This window comes from Amaranthus tricolor, chromosome 3, assembly GCF_026212465.1.
Source record: "Amaranthus tricolor cultivar Red isolate AtriRed21 chromosome 3, ASM2621246v1, whole genome shotgun sequence".
In the NCBI taxonomy this organism is placed as follows: Eukaryota; Viridiplantae; Streptophyta; class Magnoliopsida; order Caryophyllales; family Amaranthaceae; genus Amaranthus; species Amaranthus tricolor.
In genome coordinates, this window is record NC_080049.1 from 27,769,540 (window position 1) to 27,790,718 (window position 21,179).

At 28.7% G+C, this 21,179-nt stretch overlaps 2 protein-coding genes across 3 annotated transcripts; both read left to right on the forward strand.

The window, feature by feature from the left end:
- The first annotated feature begins 599 nt into the window (after window positions 1–599).
- LOC130809385 (truncated transcription factor CAULIFLOWER A) lies at window positions 600–10,589 on the forward strand. Of its 2 annotated transcripts, none has more exons than XM_057675151.1 (8): window positions 600–1,000; window positions 4,582–4,660; window positions 5,963–6,027; window positions 6,793–6,892; window positions 7,657–7,698; window positions 9,464–9,505; window positions 9,716–9,858; window positions 10,246–10,589. In XM_057675151.1, the coding sequence occupies exons 1-8, from the start codon at window positions 816–818 to the stop codon at window positions 10,283–10,285; spliced, it is 696 nt and encodes a 231-aa protein (XP_057531134.1). In that variant the 5' UTR covers window positions 600–815; the 3' UTR covers window positions 10,286–10,589. The 2 variants fall into 2 exon arrangements, with proteins under 2 accessions (XP_057531134.1, XP_057531133.1); XM_057675150.1 differs by having other exon boundaries at window positions 607–1,000; window positions 10,260–10,589.
- Window positions 10,590–15,539: 4,950 nt separating this feature from the next.
- Window positions 15,540–19,533, forward strand: LOC130809386 (uncharacterized). The gene is made up of 3 exons (XM_057675152.1): window positions 15,540–16,056; window positions 16,932–17,020; window positions 19,118–19,533. Exons 1-3 carry the CDS (start codon window positions 15,708–15,710, stop codon window positions 19,418–19,420), a joined length of 741 nt encoding a protein of 246 aa, XP_057531135.1. The 5' UTR covers window positions 15,540–15,707; the 3' UTR covers window positions 19,421–19,533.
- Window positions 19,534–21,179: the final 1,646 nt, after the last annotated feature.

Genomic DNA, 21,179 nt, shown 5'->3' on the forward strand with positions numbered 1-21,179 from the left:
TCAAATCTAAGCCAACCTAAAAAATAAATTTATAATAATGCAATTAAAACCATTAAGGCACTTGTTGGAATGGTTTATCTCACTTCAATAAAATAAAGATGGTGTATATATATTATAAGTTATTAGAGTCATTCTTACCATTGTCATATAGTTTGGGGATGGTATATACTCCTCAGTGTCATTCCTGACAATTTTTGAACTTTAGGCGAAAATAAAAAGGGACCCTTATATAAGTAAAGTTTCGGTAATTTTTTCTCCAATTATATAGTTTAGTAGCCATACGCTTAACTGATAAATCTAATGCTGCAAGTTCGATGTATACTGGAAGCTACTTATGCAAATACTAATATTTATTTATAAGATTTAACTCAATTATGTGCAATTCGTGTCTTCCCATTAATATGCTGACATTCATAATAAGTGTAACTCAACATAAAACCAATTGACTCAATTTTAACCTTAACTACTCGACCGGAAACCAAACCGAAAATACCAATAAAGATATCTAGAATTAAGTAAACCATTATTAGTCCTTTCAAAATAAAAGAGTAAACCATTAGAAACCGGGATGAAAGCAAATAAAAGACGGACACCCTAATAAAGTAAGCATGCTGAATTAGGCTACCGAAGGAAAGAATACATTATATAGCGGGTCCCTTTCAACAATGAAACCTTACAAAATCGACAGCACAACAATCTAAAACCACTATCCAACATAAAAAATACCATTTACCCTCCTCCCATTATTATCAAATACCCTAATATTCTCAATCTTTGTTTAGGTTATTAGCTTAAATAAATAAAATTAATTAAGAATGGGGAGAGGAAGGGTTCAACTGAAAAGAATAGAAAACAAGATCAACAGACAAGTAACCTTCTCCAAACGTCGAAGTGGACTTGTGAAGAAAGCTCATGAGATCTCAGTTCTTTGTGATGCTGAAGTTGCTCTCATTATTTTCTCTCATCGAGGAAAACTCTTTGAATATTCTTCTGATTCTTCGTATGTCTTCTTCTTCTTTTTTTTTTAAAATTATTTTTGTTAAGTTTAGATGGACATATTGACTCACGGCCGTTCCTGAGAGTAGTTTTGAGATGTAAATGCTTAGGGTCCAACTCATGAAGGGGTCAAATTGAGTTAATTCTTATAATCAAATTAGTATTTGCATAAGTAGTGTGGATCGAACTTGTAGCTTTAGGTTTCTCAATTAAGCGCGCGCTTAACTAAGAGCTTCTTTTTCGCCTAGAGCCCAAAAATTGTCAAGAACAGACACTGATTATTGTCTATACCAACACATAATCGGAGAAATACGAGTTGCATATATTTCATAATTCAATGAAATACCATACAAAACTATATGACAATTTATTTCTATTTAATTTATTTCTATTTTTGGGTCTGTAATGTTTGAATGGATGAGTTAATTTTTTTTTAAAAATTAAATTGGATCTTGAATATGGGTTAATTTATTGCTTATTTAGGGTAAAATTAAAGAGATAAATTGAATCCCAGTAATTCACATGTGTCGGCAGAGATAGATATATGTATATATAGTATTCGCTAGGTTAATATTTTTACTGGGTGTGAAATTGTATGTATGAATACTAAAAATGGATAGAGGAATAACCTGAATAACATAAAGAAAGGAAGAAGATGATGCTTTATGATACAAGTAATTTTACTGTCATTTTGGTTATATTTCCTATGATAATACTGTATAAATTAGGCAATAAAACCTAACTTTCATGCACATGAACATTTATCATTTTTATTGTAGATCGCTTTATTTTTTACTTTTATTTTTAGAAAAATAGTTAATTTTTAAAATCAAACATAATTTATTAGCTTTTAAAATTTTATTAATTTGCATTATTTATTCTTATAAATAAATATTTCCTAGATTGAAAATATTAATTATGTCTCCAATTAATTAATACGATGATTTTTTTATTAAAAATGAAGTAATTATTAGGTAATTTAATTATGATTAGAAACTTAATCCTTCCAAGCTAATTAAGAACACTTTTATAACTTTATTGATTTAGATATTTCACAATTAATGTAGAATAGAACTATATATCCTAACGACCCGTTTAGTAGATGGTAATAAATGGTGGTAATAGAAATGAAAAACTAGTGTAATTTTGGTTGAAAAAACTCTTGGTGGTTACCTCGATGATGATGCTTCTCCAAATTCAGTCATATCATTTTCATCGTAGAATTCATCCCAATGCATTGCTGCTGGAAGATGTGCTATTAGATGGTAATAAAAATTTGTATTAAAAAAATTTTTGTGATCAACGATTCATTACCATGGGAAAGATATGAAACTTTTAATGAAATTTTACACTATAACGCATTCTCGTTACTATTATTTAATATCAGTAACCAAAAGGGCTATATATACTTATTATCTCCTTTGACAAAGGCCGGTATGAAATATGTTGTTTTGCAATCCTTTCGAATCCTGATTATAGCTTTTAGGAACAATATAGACGGATATAAAATTACAATAAATTAGTTTTGTGTAATCATAGGTAGTAGTGGCTAGGGTGTACAAGAAACAATACAAAGAAAGGAGACATATTAAGTGTACTATAATAATTTACTACTTGCATAAAATGAGGAAAAGTTTGTAGCATATTTGGATAACATATAGCTTAGTATTTTAGGTATTAAGTGTATAAAGTATTAGACCGATGGGCAAAAAATGGGAGATTTGACCATACATGATTTAAAGTATTTATTATTGTTGTTCAGCTTTAAATTTACATGTATCCTATTCGCTATTCCTATACCAATTGCCAAGCATCTTAATCTTTTACCTTCCTACCTCTCTTCTGTCAACTTCGTCCTTTTTGTTCGCTACCACTTCTTCATGTGCAGTCTACTTCATTTTTCTTATCACTTAATTATATATTTCGTCTTATTTTATTAGTTGCTACTGATAATTTGTAACTAGTTACCCTTTTTTATAAATTTAAATTTATCTTTTTTCATGTATAGCATATATAGGATATTGTTTAAGTTCATACGATATTAATTATGATGTTTGAATAATTAAGCATATTCTTATTGACTTAGTTCGCAATTTAGGGTTAGTTGATCATTATTATAGTTTTGAAAGTTTTTATATGCATTAATTTTGTTGAGTTGAATGTCTCTTCTCAAGAGTATGGTTTGTCGTAAGCTAACTCGGCACTTTAGATTTAGTATTAAATTCTACTAGTCTATCAATATACTAGCTATAATGATGATAATGATTTTCTTCGGAAGTTAACTTTTTTAAAAAAATGAAAATAGAAAGTTTGATAAAAATAAGATAAGATTTTGTTTTTTTTTTTTTTATGGAATATATTCTTGCTAGAAGTTTGATACAAATGTTTTTTAAAATTACAAACTCCACTAAGTTAGAGGCTATATTTTTTTGCGTTTGATCAAGAATTAGCACTCTACAATATACTTGCCCTTTTTTTTGAAGGGGTACGAGTATGGTTTCTCTGTTATCTTTATCATTTAATCTGTATGTAATTCTACATAAAATATTAGGTTGATGATTATAATTATAACTTTTTCGGTTACTGCTTTTGGCTAACTTTGACTATAAGGTATTCCTTAAAAATGTTAAAATTACAAGTGCACGTTTTCAAAATTACAAGTATAAGATACACATACACTTCTTGATGATGAGATCAGAGGACAGTCAATAAGAGATTCATTATAAAGTTAACATTAGCCAATTCTCTATTATATATTGGACAACCAAATAGAATTTAGAATTATTAGTTCCGTTTTCAATTTTTTAATTACTTTTACGCTAAATAAATTACTCTATATTTCTATTATCAAGATATGGATAAAATTTGATAAAAAAAAATTACAAATTGTTGCTAAAATTTCTTCTAATACAATTTACTATCTTTGCTTTTTTAATTTTGCTTCTAGTTGTTATAATTTGCAATAAAATGCCACAATTAGGGGCAAGCGCATAAGAGACGAAGTACGTACATTGGTGACTAAGTTTAAAACCATCCACTATTGAATTGCCCTAAAATTTTTGCTTTTTATACCATCAATTGATGATATAAATGCCACCTTTCTATATTAGATCAAGTACAACTATATTTTTTAATTTGCGTTTTGTACTTTTTTTCATTTTAAAATATTTGCTTCATTGCGGGTATTGACACTATTAATCTTTCAAACTTATTTTATATATTGCTATTAATGTGTAAAAAGAATATAACAAGTAAGATCTTATTTGAATCGTCTAATTACATACTTTCATGATATTAACGTTTTATAATTTTTCGATTTACATAGTTGAATATATAAATGATCAAAATAATACATTGAATTGCTTAAAATTCAAATAAAGCGTAGCAAGTATATTATAACGGAGAAAGTACGTAATATTTTATGTTACTCATTGTCTAAGTTCCTTCTCTGAATTTCTAAATCCCATACTAAGTATGTATGTGCTTGATCTTTTACTGCCTAGGACTATGATGGGGATTCTACATACGTATGATTCTACTTGATAAGGTGTTAAACTAATTTGTAATTTTCAATTTGTTTTGAAGTATGGAGAAGATCCTTGAGAGGTACGAGAGGTATTCTTTTGCAGAGAGAAGGCTAACTTCAAATGATCCAGACTTACAGGTATATATTGTAGGACCCTTCCTTGAATAGCCTATAAAATTTTATATAACTTTTTGGATGGATCCTTTTTTAGGGGTATGAATTGTCGTATTTCTTTTCTCTTTAAACTCTGATTATAATTTCTATAAAAAGGGTATACTGAATATTATGAACATGATCAAAACTTTTGGAAATGACCTATTTTTGATGACGAGTTCACTAATAAATTTTTAGTATACGACTCTTGAACCTTTAAACTGAAATTAAGAAAACTTTTCAAAAAAATCATCAAAGTCAAGAAAGAGTTGGTCATTAATAAATTGGCTCTTAATTTTTCGTATATCATTGTTAATTTAAGGTGACTAACAGTTTGAAAGATTCCTGATCTTGATAGCATTCAGTTCCATTTAATTTTACCAAATCACTTTAATATGTACACTTCATTATTCTTTTAAAAGGTTTCATCAGAGTTATGTTTTGTTGTAATTAGTTTAGTCTCCTTTCAGTTTAATTTAGTTTAATTCACTTCAACTCAATTTTTCTTGTTTTTATCGGAAAGAGTCATAAAAAAGTTAATATAATAGAACAAAAGTAATTCGTAATTATAATAATTATAAAAGATATAGAATGAAAGTAAACTAAAAAATAAATCAAAAGATAATGATTTCTTTTATTTAGAGGAAAAGCATTTTCCCACCTTCCCATAGGGTAAATTTATAACCCAAAATGAGGGAGTTAATTGTAATATTATCGATCTTTTTTTTACTTAATTAATTCTTCCATCTCTCAAACATTCAAATTTTTTTATTATTTTTCTAACTAACTTTATTTTCTAATTTGACTTTAATTATCCTAAAATATTTACACTCAATTTAAACGGAACTTTAATAAAAGTGAGTATGCACTAGCTAAACAACATGACGGACAATAGAAGCCCGACATCGCGGTCTACTGTCACAATCTATTCTCCTTCCTATTGTTTTATTTGGCCCTTGCACTCTTTTGATTATATGTTGCACTCTTTTGGCCCTCGCATCCAAGTAAATTATTCCTTGTAAACTAAAAAAAACAGAAATCAATAGTTAAAATAAAATAATGGGTTATGAAATATGATAATTTAAAAATTGACCACTAAAAAATAAAATAGTTTTTCTTTGATTTCGTATTTTTAGTTTTATTTGAAAAAAATTGAAAATTAAAAATAAAAATGATAAGGAACGACCATAATTAATTGAGTCGTCGCAGTAAAAAAAATTTCTGTATCTTTATTTCTTTTAATAAAATTTATAAAGTGACTGAATTAAGTTTTATGAATGTTTCCAGGTAAACTGGACCTTTGACTTTGCCAAACTGAAGGCTAAGCTTGATCTTCTACAAAGGAATCACAGGTATTGTAAAATTAAGACCTTTATAACATATATTTTCATTTATGTTTTACAAAATACAAGGTAGCAAAATTGCAATAACAAAAAGTTTAATTCAGCAAAAACAAATTCAATTTAATGACAATATGTAAGATTAAGATGAAGAAAGTATGACCTAATAACAAATTGTACGGTGCTTCACTACATAAGATATCGTATTTTTGACAAAAATTTTCCATGTTTCCTCGAAATCCCTCCCCTCTAAATCTATCTCCTTAACTTTTTGTTATCAAAACAATGGATCTTGCATCCTTTCAAATATATCTTTCTTTTCCTCCACATATTTCTCTCCCAAACACAGTCAGGGGTGTTCGGCAATTAGCTGTTTTAGTTAGTTTATTTGATCAGCTGCTAGCTGAAAAGGCAAGTTGTTTAATTGGAGATATTTGGTAGATTTAGGTATTGGTTGTTAGTTGTATATTAGAGAAAAAATAAGTCAAAAGTCAATAAAAAAAGCTAGTTGAGTAGCTTTTTTAATTTGGCTTAACAGCCAGTTTTTCAGCTGACTTAAAAATCTTTTACCAAATGTTTTTTTTGATTATTTGTCCAACTAACAAGCCTAAAGCCATAAGCTAATCAAAAAGTTATACAGAATGCCATGAACCAAACAGGCAAACACCCTCAAGCAAAATTAAAACTCTAGATAAGTTGCCTTATGTTTGATAATTGGTATGTATGTGTGAATTGTGAAATGATTCTAGAAATAATATAAATTTATATTATGATCAGGCACTACTTGGGACAAGATTTGGAATCACTCAACATGAAAGAAATTCAAAGTTTAGAACAACAACTTGATAGTGCTCTTAAAAATATTCGATCAAGGAAGGTGCTTTTTTTTTATCTTATCCTATATTATATTTTACATGTAATTGTGTATTTTAATCTAACATAATAAACGTTTTTGATATTATTTCATTTTATTATTTAAAAGAAAAAAAAAATTCATCACATAGAAGTAAGTTTTCCATTGGGTCGACCTAGCAATTTAGTATTTGTTTTTTAAACAGAAAAAAGGTGATGGCAACATTCTCCTATGTCTCTTCATAAAATTTTAAGAAAAAGAAAGAGTATTGTTTAAGGGTTTGTTTCAACTAATCATATCAATCAAAAGTTTAATTTGATGATTGAGGCCCTAGGATATACTTCAGACGTGAGCTCTCTAGGCTAAAAGTGTGGATGTAGCACAAACCTTTCTTATACCTGTCGCTAAATATATATTTCACTTAAATCAAGGGTGAATGAGATTCGAACTCGTGATCTCATCATCACGCTGGCTTGTGATACTATGTCAAAGAACCAACTCAACCAAAAAACTTAAAATGAGCTGGACTTGATGTGAATGCAAGCAAATAATCAGGAAAATATGAGAAACACACAATTTATAAGCCAAGAAATTATATGACAATAAAGTTTGCACAACATCTTTAATTCATCGATCTCAAAAAACCAACCCAACATTGGTAAAAATTTAAATATATGGCTTAGGAAGGAACCAATGATTTGAATTTATTAGTCTGCTTGGGATGCTCAGAGAATAATTAAAACATAAATAATCAAAAGATTAATTTGTTTTTTAAAATTGTATGACAGAACCAATTGATGCATGAATCCATCTCTGATCTCCAGAAGAAGGTAAGTTCCCCTAACACTATTCATACACTAAATTTTCTTGCTCCATTCATTTTGTTACAAGGTGGTAACGTTGCATTATATTATTATTTTTTAGCGAAAAATAAGAAAAAAAAGTTTATATGAAATAAATTTTTAATACGAAATGAAAATAAGTTAGAATATAAAATTCAAACTAGAATATAATACTATTATCAAATATATAATTGTAGCGAAAATTGTAAAAATAAAAAACAAATATATAGTTAGGTTAATTTCTCAAAAGCCTACAAGATATATTTTTTTTTTATAGTTTTTGATATTATTTCATGTTATCATATTTTTGTTCATCTTAATTCAACGAATTAAACAAATATAGAATTTAACGGGCCAACATAAAAATAGCAATGTTAATCTGATTTCAAGTCACAGAAGCAAAACTTTCATTTTAAGGATATATTTTTTTTCTATTTCCTTTTCTTTTCTTTAATTTCTTTAATTTTACTTTGACATCAAAATTGTGTGTTTTAGTAGGTAAGTTTTTAATAACTAGAGTTGGATGATAACACTTTCAAAGTTGAAATTATTTAGTGTTAATTGAAAAGTGAGATTAATATAGGATAATAAGTAAAACATGAGATTATGAAAGATATTTTTCTCCAATTAAGTTAACAAAAAAAAGTTAATAAAATAATCATTAAGTTTGAAAAATCATGGTTTCATGTCTTCAAAATAATTAGGATATCTAATTAAATTTAGCTGTACGTAGAAAATGCGTATACTCCTATCATTTAAAATTAATAATTATATTTTTTTTCCTGATTACAAAGTTGATTGAAATTGTAACAATTATAATGTTCAAAATTATAAAAGAGATTAAAAGAATAAAAGCTATCGTAGCAACTACGCCAACTAGCATACTAAGAATATATTTTTTTGGTTTTACTTGAAATCGAATAAAATAAGACCTCACTATATCATTTGTTGCGTTTGTCATAATATACACATCATCATACTATCATGTACTTCCTCCATTTAATTATATTTATTACATTTGACTTTTTACGTAATTTAATGTGTTAGTTTGATTATTTATATATTGAACTATACACATTTAAAAATTACTTCCTCCGTTTCGTTTTAGTTGTTACATTTGCATGGGCACGGTTATTAAGAAAAGTGATTGACCTACACTGTAGCTGATTATTTACTTTATAAAGTATAGTATTTTATTATTGTTAATTGAAAAAGAAAAAGGAAAAATAAGTTGTTAGGTTACTTTATAGAGTATAGTATAGTATTTTATTATAGAGTATAGAGTAGGATAAAAATAGGAGTATGTAGAACTTTAAATGATTGTTTTATTACTAAAAACGGAAATGTAGCAAGTAATATGAAATAGCCAAAAATAAAAAATGTAGCAGGTATTATGAAACGGAGAAAGTATAAAAACTTAATATTATGAAAATATGCGATTAGACAATTCAAATATGATCTCATTTGGCTATAGTTTTTCTAACACATTAGCCGCAATATATAAAATAAGTTTGAACAATAAATAGTGTCAAAATTCGTAATGTAGCGAGTATTTTAGAATGGAGAAAGTATAAACCTATCCTCATATAAATTTCCTATATAATTGTAGTACATTTATTATCAAATGACCAATTGTCAAGTGTTTTTGATTTTTGTAAGTTTAAGATGATGTTAATTAAGCATATGTATTAAAAAGAATGTTATGTCTCTCTATTAGACTGTCTAATACAAGAATTTGTGATTGTTTTTGTAGGAGAGGGCAATGCAGGAGCAAAACAACGTGCTGACAAAGAAGGTATTTTGTATATATTAACGTAACATATTATCTTCGTTCTAAAAGACATTAATTTGATTTTAACATGGTATTAATAACAAGGAAATAGAATGAAATAGAAAATGTATAATATTTTCTAAATTTTAGGGCTAATATTGTCTCCTATATATTTTTAAATGTAAGAAGGTAACATTTAACATTTTGGTAATCACATTATTTGAGTACATGTAGATTAAGGAAAGAGGAAAAGATATGGCGCAAGTGCAACAACTACAATGGCACCATCACCAAGCTGGGCAGTCCCAAAATCATCAACAAGGTCCTGATGCTTCTTCAAATTTCCTCCTACCTCCACTTCCTTGTTTAAACATGGGGTACTTTTTCATGCTTTTCTCTAATTACTATTTTTATTTTTAATTTATTTTTTATATATTCTACATCTGTTAATATAATTAACTTTTAAGAGCGAGATACATGAGTTTAAATAACCATCGATAAAAACCACACAAATTCTTTTATGAGACGGTCTCACTGTGAGACATGCGGACATGTCTCGTATTTGGGTTAAATAGCCAATAATAGATATTTTTAATTTATGGGCTTCTTGTTTTGAGATCGTGTCACCGTAAAATGATGTCATACAAGATACGCTGAAACTAGTATAAGTGCCTAAAATCAAGAAATCTAATTATGTAATTATGCTGTTGGGTGATTTATATGTTTTAAACATGAAAAAAGTGATTATTTTGTAATAAAATAAGATTTGATGAAGCAGTAACACATATCATGAAGGAGAGCTAAGTGGGGATGTAAGAAGGAATGGTCTTGACCTCACACTTGAACCTATTTACTATGCTAACATGGGATGTTTTCGACATGACTAAATCATCATTTTTACTTCAAGGTATGTAAGAGAAGCTTTTTAATTTGTGATTTGTATGATAATCCTTATTATCTTAAGTGGTCAAGACTTAGAAACACCTTTAGACCTTTTGTATTTTGACATGTGTTTTAACTTGTATCTATGTTTTACCTACTCTTTGTGTAAGACTCAAATTGAACTATTATGCTTGTATGATATTCAACTTATATTTCATGTCAAGGGACCATCTTTTAAATATAATCCTTTGCTAATTTATAAATCCGTGTAATGTACAAAGTTATTAGTATAAAAGTATATATAAATATAAATTTTTAAAGATGTAATTACATGCTATCAATATAAAAGTACAATAATATTTATTATAAATTAGATAGAGGATTTTAGAATATATATTGTTTTTATTGAAAAAATATAAGGTTGTTAATAGTTATTGATTAAAGCTCTCATACTTTTTAAGGCAAGTATGAGAAATCTTTTATGTAGTGTTTGAAAACAATTATTTCATTTCAAATTATGCATTTTAATTATGAAATCATAAATGACGAATTTGAGAATGACAAGGTTTGAGTAGTCATTCCCAATTTCAACTTTAACTATTTTAAAAACAATAGTAGAATTTGATCTAAATTCAAATTTGAAATTTTTTGATTTGCTAAATAATAAATTTGAGCCAATTCTAAATTTTTAAATGAATTTTCCCAAACATGGTATTAATGTTATCATAATGATTATTTGTCATTCTCAAAATAATTTTAGATTATTATGTATTTTTTGTTTCTTAATGAAATATTTTAGAATTAAAATTTTAATGAGGAAACTTTATTAATTAGCAAATACTACACAAAAAAAATATAATATTTCAAGAAACTTTAATTTGAAATTTATGTAGCTTTTAAATTATAAAATATAATATTTTAATAAAATTTAAGAGAACATATCTTACTCTGATACTCATATATTAAGGATTAAGTTGATGTTAATTTTGATAAGAATTATTTTATATGGAAATCAATATGGGAATGACATGTGAAATTCTACAGTTTTTTTATTAAATTGTATGATTTTATGGGGCGTAAAATTTTGATGCAAATAATACAGTTTTATATGGTTTTAAAGCAAAACATTTCTAATGGGTGAAAGCCAACCAATATAAATTAAATGTGCACAAATTTGTGGTGTATAATCGTTTTTTAATGAACTGGGGCAAATGACAGGGAAAGGGGGATCAAATGGGTTTATTGAAATTCAAAATTGCGATGCAACTTGCAACGAACCTTGTGGTCGCCATAATCATAATGGAAATTTCGATGACATTGGCGACGAACGTGTTCGTTTCTAGCTTAAACAATTACGACAACATAGTTTTCCATCGCCATGTCCGTCACAATATTATAATACTTCAGAGGAACTCAATTTTCATCGTAAAAACCATCGTATCAAAAAATCAAGATAGACAAGTGTCATTGCAATCATATCGTTGCTATTTTGCAGTTTTTTTAGGACGAAAATAGCTAGGAATCCCTCCAATACACTTTATGAGACCTTATGGGATCCTAGTGTCACGCATGGTTCGTAGCCCCCACACAAGACAGAGACACGAAACTTGATATCCGGGGTGTCTTACATCAAAAGGAGGTTATAGAGACTTCCGGAGAACACTAGAAGGTTCCGGAGAACTCTTGAAGGAGCCTTGTAAATATCTAATGTTTAGAATTCTCTAGGCAACTCTTGTACATACTTTAGAGTACCTTAACACTTGTAATTGTGTAGAATTCTCTAGAAAGATGTAATCTAGATTCCTCCATTTGAGGAGGTTAGAATGTTCTAGAATTAGGACAAGTAGTAAGCGGTGTTGCCTATAAATACCCCAAGGCATTCATTTGTACACAACACTTGAGAATTCACTTGTAAAGCTTTCCTTGTGCAATCCATAAACCTTACTTACATTTTCCAATTCTGGTGTTCCTACTTCACATCTTCTCAAAGTCTTAGCCAAGTCCACACAAACACACTAACTACATCATTTAGCAATACACCTTTGGGGTTTGCCTGACTTGTCTTACGACGGGAGTGTAAGCAAGTGGCACACGTAAGACTAGAGAAAGAGTCGACACGTGACACTAGGCTAACCAGAAATTGGAACACAATTACCTTATTCTATTTGATCAATTTAAAGTAGGCATTGAAATTGAGATAAATCAATCAAAGGATGTAAGAGTTACCTAGTATAAATAGTAATGAAAAACTGAAGCTGATAAAATTGGCTAGAATAACATAAGTCCACGATCTATATTAGATGGGCCACGTAACTTATCTATGTGTCACATCTCACAATGAGGCTACCACAGTCTGTGAAAAGTAGTACAAAATTTGTGAGAGACCGTTTTACAGTGAAATAACTTTAAATCAAGGAGTTTCTATTCTCATAATATATATTAGTTAGTAGTTAGGCTATCTGTTCTATGTATAAAGCACATCTTATGATAAAACTGTCTCATACAACCATTTATGAAATCAGTATTGGAATTGATTATCTTTACTATTTAACTCAAATATGAGGCATGTCTCATCGTGAGACCGTCTCATAGAATTTGTGTTATAAGAATTTGTGTTATCTTAGCCCGTCTTGCATGAGACCGTCTCACGATGAGACGACCTCAAAATAAGAAGTCCGTAAGCTAAAAGTTTTTATTATTGTATTATTTAACCCAAATATAAGACGTTTCTCATCGTGAGACCGTCTCATACAAGAATTTGTGTTATCTTTATGGACTAATATCTACCTTATGATTAGGCCCAATGAATATATGGTTTTTGGGCCCAAAACCAATATGAATACAACTTTTGGTCATCCTCATATTGAGTCATAAATTAAACTGTAGAAAATACTAGAATTGGAACATTCTTTTGGGAATACTTTCTTACTAACTAAATTTATTGTTCTATTTTTACTTCATCAATTTGGACGGTTCAATTCACGCGTGTAACAACATTTTAATTTTCTGGGCATTTATCAATTTTGACATTAAAACTATCAATTTTAAAAATTGATAATTTTAAGGTCAAAATTGATATCTTTAAAATCTAAATTAAAAATTGCTCAAAACATAAAAAAAAAATGCCAAGATTATTACACATGCGAATTAGGCGAGCCCAAATTGACGGTCTTATTATAAATCCATCTCGTCCAAGACTAACTGTTTTGACTTTTATTTATCCCATAAATATTTTAAAAAAATCAAATAGACTCTTATTGTTTAATTCCCAAAATTTAAGACCAACCACCACATGATGTCTAATCATTATGATTTTGTAAAAAGCTTAGTAATTTTTTTGTTTTGGGTCATTTACACATATGGTGTTTGTCTCATAAATTAGAGAATTGGAAAAATTGCAGCCAAATGAAGCTAGCGTCGGTTAGACAAGATAAAAAGATGCAAATGATATCACTAATTCTCCTGTTTTTTCTTTTTCTTTTCTGGAAACTTGTTTTGCACTCAAAGACCACTGCTATGATCCTTCATCCTTTACTCCTAACTACCTTCTTTTACAAAAGAAAATACTCTATTTATTTCCTACTTATTTTACTTCAAATTGGTAATTTGAAATAATACAAAATAATTATATGATTGGAGAGTAAAAACTCCATGAACCAACTTCTTTTGGATCGATATAAATATATCATTTATTTTTTTATGTTTCTATACAAGTCTATTAAATAGTTGTTGACTTGAATTAAACTAATTTCAATGAAACAAAATTAAATGAATAAAGCTAAACGAAAAGAGTAGTAAAAGTGTAGAGTTAAAGTAATGACTTAAGTAAAATGACTCAATTAAATCACTAAAAAAATATTTGTAAATTATTGGTTATTTAACATTAATCACAATATTGATGCTTTTTTTTTTTTTAATTAAACCTGTTAATTAGCATAAATCAAGCTTAACCAAGATTTTGGGTGAACTTTCTTAACTCATTTATCCTATAATAATGGTTTTAGAGTCGAATTTAGAGTGTATGGCCTACAGAGTAGGTGGCTTGCGAAGTGGATGGCTTTGAAGAGCCAGCCGTGCAACCCTAACCTAATGTACCTATGACCCAATGCAGCTCTGACCCAACGAGGATGTTGGCCTTATGGGGATGGATTCTTATGATCTATTGCACGGTATGAAACTTGTCCCACATCGATTGTGTATGAAATTGACTAAACAAGTTCACATGGTATCAGAATTTTAAAACCAACGTGATCGAATGATTACGATTTTAAATTTCATTCACTCATCATTTCAAATACAATATCACTAAGCATCATGTATAAAGAGAATATGTATTGCAAGAGAATATGTATTGCATTCAAATGCAAAGGACTCTTATAAATATTATAACATAACCATTTACTTAAAGGTTTTAATCACTTAAAAAGCAATCACGTAAGTTGGTATGAAGGATAAGGAAAAAGATTAATCAAACTAGAAAAAGTTTTGTAGACAAAGAGGTCCTACACTTTGATGGCAACCACGTTAATGGCTGTAAACTTTTGCCCCACATGACAAAATAAAAACATAAAACCAAATATAAAATTCTTAAATGAAATGCTGATGTCGAGATCATCTCTATTAGATTAATTCATGTACATTTTGTGTATTAAAGTGATTATTTACAATTCAGTGCGTTTTGTATGAGATCGTCTCATCGTGAAACAGGTTTATACAAAAGGCACATTTAAAAAAAAAAAAATAAATAAATAAATGAAAACTAAATTTCCACCTATATAAGAAGCAGTTTTTCTTTTTTACATAGTTTTGGCTGACCCAATTGAAGTCATCTCACGGTGAGACGGCTTCAATAGAGAATTAGTGTTTACAATTTTAACGGAGTACGGGTATGGATTGTTCGTCACATTTCCTCACCCAGACCACTTTCCTCTAGTTCTCCCTTTAAGGGAGTACGGGTATGGATTGTTTGTCATCTTCCCCTCATCCAGACCCTGTCTTTGTGCAGAATATTGGGTATGATGTTGATGATGATGATAATAATGAATTTTAACGTAATTTATTAGAGAAATAAACATTTATATGAATCTGTAAGTCTCATGGTGAGATGATCTTAAAAGACAAGATGAAAACCAAATGATTGCTAAGCCAAAAGAAAAGATAATTTAATTAGACAAAAGAAAAAGCAGTTTCATTCTTCATTTCTGCTACTTTTACACATTCTCAATCATGATTATCCGTAACTACTACTTAACATTACATTTATCTACTATAATCTCTCCTACCCCATATTTATAACCATTCTTTTTCTTCATTTTTTCTTCATTAGTCTCAAATTTAGAGAAAAATGGGGAAAACAGGAGGAAAGAAATTACAAACATTTTGTGTAAACAGAATTAGGCCACTTGTAAAGGTTCCTATACAGAATAAATTAGGTAGTAATTCCCCAATTTGTGCAAATAAAAAAGAACAAGAACATACTAATAATAATCATGATCATTTTGAAGAAAATGATGAGAAAATGGAGGAAAATTCAGAGAAAATGAAAAATGGGATAAATGAAGGGAGGAAAATAATGGTGGTTGTAGATTCAAGTGCAGAAGCCAAAGTAGCACTTCAATGGGCACTTACTCATACTGTTCAAAGTCAAGACCTTATCATTCTTCTTTATGTTGCTAAACTCACCACCAAGCAAGGTTTGTATTTTTACTCTTTTCTTTTTCTTGGACTTTTTCTATATTTTATTACTTATTAGTTGGGATTTGTTGATATTAGTTGTTAGAATTAGAAAATGCGTCTAAGTAATCCAAATAGAAAGGACAAGACGTAAGTCCATAACGTAGTAAAAATTGATAAATTCTTTATCAATAAAAATTTTGTGTATTTTAAAAAATAATGATATCTTTCTAACAATTTTGTATCTTAAAACACCTATTATATACTAATATAATATTAAGGTCCATAATTTTTTGGGACTCTGTGCAGACGAACATGTTGAACATGCTCAAAACTTCTTATGAAAGTAACGCACTTACAAACACAAAAAAAGGTTCACTTCTAAAACCTAGTAGGAGTTATTATTCAAGTTAATAACGTAGCATATCATCTTTTTTTCGATGTGAGACTATTTATATTTAGATAACATAAATTCTTGTGAGAGACGTCTCTTTGAGAGATCATCTCTAATTAACCGGCTCATAAAAAAAATGTAGAGTAAAAATAAACATTAAGTATTAATAAGTTGGGTTTAAGAGACATTGATCAGAGTTACCGTCTGGGTTGTTTGGATAATGACGGGCACTTTAACAATATTAGCCAGGAGCGTAGCAAAATATTCAAACAATTGTGTATTATTTTATGCCTTTTTCATATTTGAGACCCTTCATATTAATTTTATATCATAATCTTTTACACATGCTCTATCTTAGACTCTTAGTCTACCGTATTATGTATTATTATTTAATATATTTGAGGTATAATTTTTAAAGCCTTATACGATTTCAACGTATTACATAGAAGTATTCATGAATCGTAGAAATATTAAAGTGAATAATTGATAATATTATTGCAGAAAAAGAAGATGCGAGAAAGAAGATGTCTCCAAAGGTTTATGAATTACTACACTCTTTGAAGAAGACATGTCAATCTAAGAGGCCAGAGGTTTGATACTTTCACATAACTAAACTATTCACAATGAAATATATATCTCTCAACAATAAAATTTAATCTAAATTATAATAATTATTATCTAAGATGTGAAAGTTATGAATCGAATTTTTTCTCGGTTAAAAAGTATACTTACTTTCCGACTAAGGTCATAAAAATAATGTAATTAAAAAACAAAACATAATAATCTTTTATATTAAATTAGTACTTAGTAATGCTACTTATAAATGGTACTCCACATAAATTATAATCTTCTTTTGCATAATTGCATTTGTTATCTATTTCTCTTTTTATAAGTATTCTTTTGCGTTTGTCTCTAACTATTATTTCAGCATTTTTATAATTTTAACGGCCCGTTTAGTAGATGGTAATAAATGATGGTAATGAGAATGAAAAATTAGTGTAATTTTGGTTGAAAAATCACTTAGTTACCTTGATAGTCATGCTTGTCCTACTTCAATCATCTCATTTTCTTCATAAAATTCATTCCAATGCATTACCATTGGGAGATGTGGTATTAGTTGGTAATAGAAATTTATAAACAAAAAAACTTTTTGATCAAAGTTTCATTACCATGAAAATACTATGAAACTTTTAATTAATATTTTAAATTATAAATCATTTTCATTATCACCATTTAATACAACAAACCAAACTGTCCTAATTGTTTCTCTATATAATAGCCCCCACTTTACTAAATTGTGTATATATTGCAAAGTTTACAAGTGTTTATATAAAATCCACATGTTAAATATATATGAGCTTTAATGATTACTCCCTTGATCGCTTTTAATTTATTATATTTTTATTTTATTTGTGCATTTTATTGTTAAGTGCAACTTACTACATATATACTACTATAAGAATAATCACAAGATATCCATTGGCTAGTTTTGCATTACATATCCCCTTTTTTTGAAACTTGTTATAGTATGATTATTGATACTTTTTATCGTTTAAACTTATTTTATACATAGTGCTAATGTATAAAAAATATATTATAGTGAAATCTTGTTTGAATCGTCTAATCGCATATTTTTCATAATATTATCTTTTTATAAATTTTAAATGTGCATAGTTCAATATATATAAATTATCAAAATAACACATTAAATTGTATATAAAAAGGCAAATATATTAAGTTTAGTTGAAGGAAAAAATATTAGTTCTATGTTAATAAGTTTTATGTCAGGATAGCTAGGCAAAGACATTGGAAACAAGTATAATCTAGCAACATAAAAACGAAATTAATTAAAAAAAATTGGAACATACAGAAAATTGCCAAATATGTCATATCTCAATTTTTGAGAATGTTATTAGCTCCTTTATTTTGCTTTTTTTTTTCTTTGGGAAATTGTAATAATTGCATTTATAAATTCCAAGCCAATAATGTTAGCGTGCAATTTAGCAATCAAGTTCTGCCAATGACTACAATCAAATTGACAGCCAACCTAAAACGAGCTGTGTTTGAAATAAATTCAACAATTTTATAATCAATTCAACTTTAATCCGATTAATTCATAACAAATGACCAAAAATCGACGCGATATCTTAAATTAATTGGAGCATTTTAATTTACACAAATTCTTAAATGAGACGATCTCATGGTAAGACTATGTTTATTGGGTTGATTCAGGTACATTTAGTCTATTAAAGTGATTACTTGCAATTTTAAAATGATCAATTAGAAAAATGAGGTAATTATGTGGTCTCGTGTCATGATAAGACGGTTTCATACAAGACGAGCGGGGCTATTTCTGACCTTAGGCAAGGTTGGCATTTGCTTAGGGCATATAGCTAGAAAGGGCTCAATATCAAAAGTTTTGGTTATGACGTAGACACTTAAAAAATTTTGCATTAATGATTAGCTCTCGATTAAGAAGTATATGACACGCCTAAGCTACATCTATAATTGTAATTATAATATATTCGATTTGTCTCTATTATTTTGCTAAACACACGTTAAAGTTCAGAATTGACAATCTATAAAATGGATCTAGTTTATTCAGTTTACCTAGGACTCATAAAATGTCAGAAAAAGAAACTAAAGACGAGTTGTTTAACTTAATGATGATGTAATGGAAAATGCAGGTAGAAGTGGAAGTAAAGATGGCACAAGGGAAAGAAAAAGGTCCTACCATTATAGAAGAGGCAAGAAAAGAAGAAGCATCCTTACTAGTATTGGGGCAAAAGAAACGTTCAACAACATGGAGATTGTTACTAATGTGGGCAGGGGCAAGTAACAAGATGATGCAGACAACTGGTGTTGGGGTTGTGGAGTATTGTATACAAAATGCTACTTGTATGGCACTTGCTGTTCGAAGGAAGAGTAAACGAGCTGCTGGTTATTTGATTACTACCAAGCGCCATAAAGATTTTTGGCTCTTAGCTTAGTTCTTTTCATTCTACACTATATAAATAAATTGTTTTCATTATTTTATCTTATGTTAATATATGTAAACACTCACAACACGTTTGGTGTGAATATTTTGATCTTAGTTGGAGTATGCCAAACACTTCTAATCCCTCTATAAGCATCAACATTAAAATACCAACTTAAGCAACATAAAACACTAACTTAAACAGGTTAAAATATCATCTTCAATAACTTATAACAACTTAAACAGCTTAAATAATTAACTCCTATAGGTTAGTAAAATACAAATTTCAATAGATTATAACACCAACTCCAATAGGTTAAAATACCAACTTCAATATAGGTTATAACACCAACTCCAATAGGTTAAAATATCAACTTTAATATAGGTTAAAATGCCAACTTTAATAGGTTAAAATATATTGTGAGAGATTGTCTCTCGTTGGGTCGGCCCAAATTTAAAAAAAAATAAAATAAAAAATTGAAATTGATAACTAATTCATAACTACATGCTTCCTCGGTAGGGTTTTATGATACTCAAATAGACATTTAGGATAAGTCAAGTAGGGGTTCACTCTTTGTCAAGCAAGCATTTAGTATACCTCAAATAGGCATTTAGAATACCTCATGTAGACATTTAGAATACCTGAAGTTGATGTTTTACAACGTATTAAGGAAAGTTTTTGAGCATATCAAGTAGGGTTTTACACCATGCTAAGTTTGGGTTTATAGTATAACAAGTTGGTATTTAGGGGACATCAAGTAGGGTTTTAATGTAACTCAAGTAGAGATATAGGAAATGTCAATTACGGGTTTAGAGTACCTCAAATTGGAGTTTTCGGTATCTCGAGTAGTGATTAAGTGTATTTAAAGTAGGGATTAAAAATATGTTGACGTGTTTAGTAGGGTTTTACCTTATGCTAAGTTGGGGTTTAGATTATATCAATTTGGTGTTTAAGGAACTTCAAGTAAGGCTTTAAAATTCCTAAAGTAATGGTGAAGGTCCTAACATATATTTTGAAACTGCATTTGCAAATTGTTAATCATGTTTTTTTTTATATAGAATTTGGTTATTTGTGGCATCCTAAGTTTATTAGCTCAATTGGTAGAGCACTATGCAATTGCGTAAAAGATGTAGGTTTGCCTCTTATATAGATTATAATTGGTCATAAGTTAAAATTAATTATATTTTTAGTGACAAGATTATCTCTCTCCTACTTGAAGTATCCTACAATCCTACTTGATGTATTCTAAATATCTACTTGAAATATTTTAAAAACCAACTTGAGGTATCTTAAATGTCTACTTGAGCCTAAGCTAAGGTATACTAAAAAGTCTACTTGAGCCTAAGGTATACTAAATGTCTACTTGAGGTATCTTAAACCGCTACTTAAGATAAGCTAAATGCCTACTTGAGGTATACTAAATGCCTACTTGACATACTATGAACCCCTACTTGACTTATCCCAATGGGGCGTTTAGCATAAGGGAATGAGAATTTGAGGATAAGAATGTGGGATTCGGATTCAGATTCGGATTTGATTGTTGGGATATATAATATACTTCCAGTTCCTTGTTTGGTATGTTAACTGGAATAAGTTGGAAATTGTGGATATATATTGAAAATAAAATGTAAATCGACAATTATGCCTCCCTAAAAATAAAAAAAGCTTGTGAATTTTTTATAAATAAGGGTATAATAGTTTTTTCCAAACAAATCCCAAGTCCCACCCTCTAATATTTGCCTCCTGGTAATAAATAAGACCTTGGAAATTC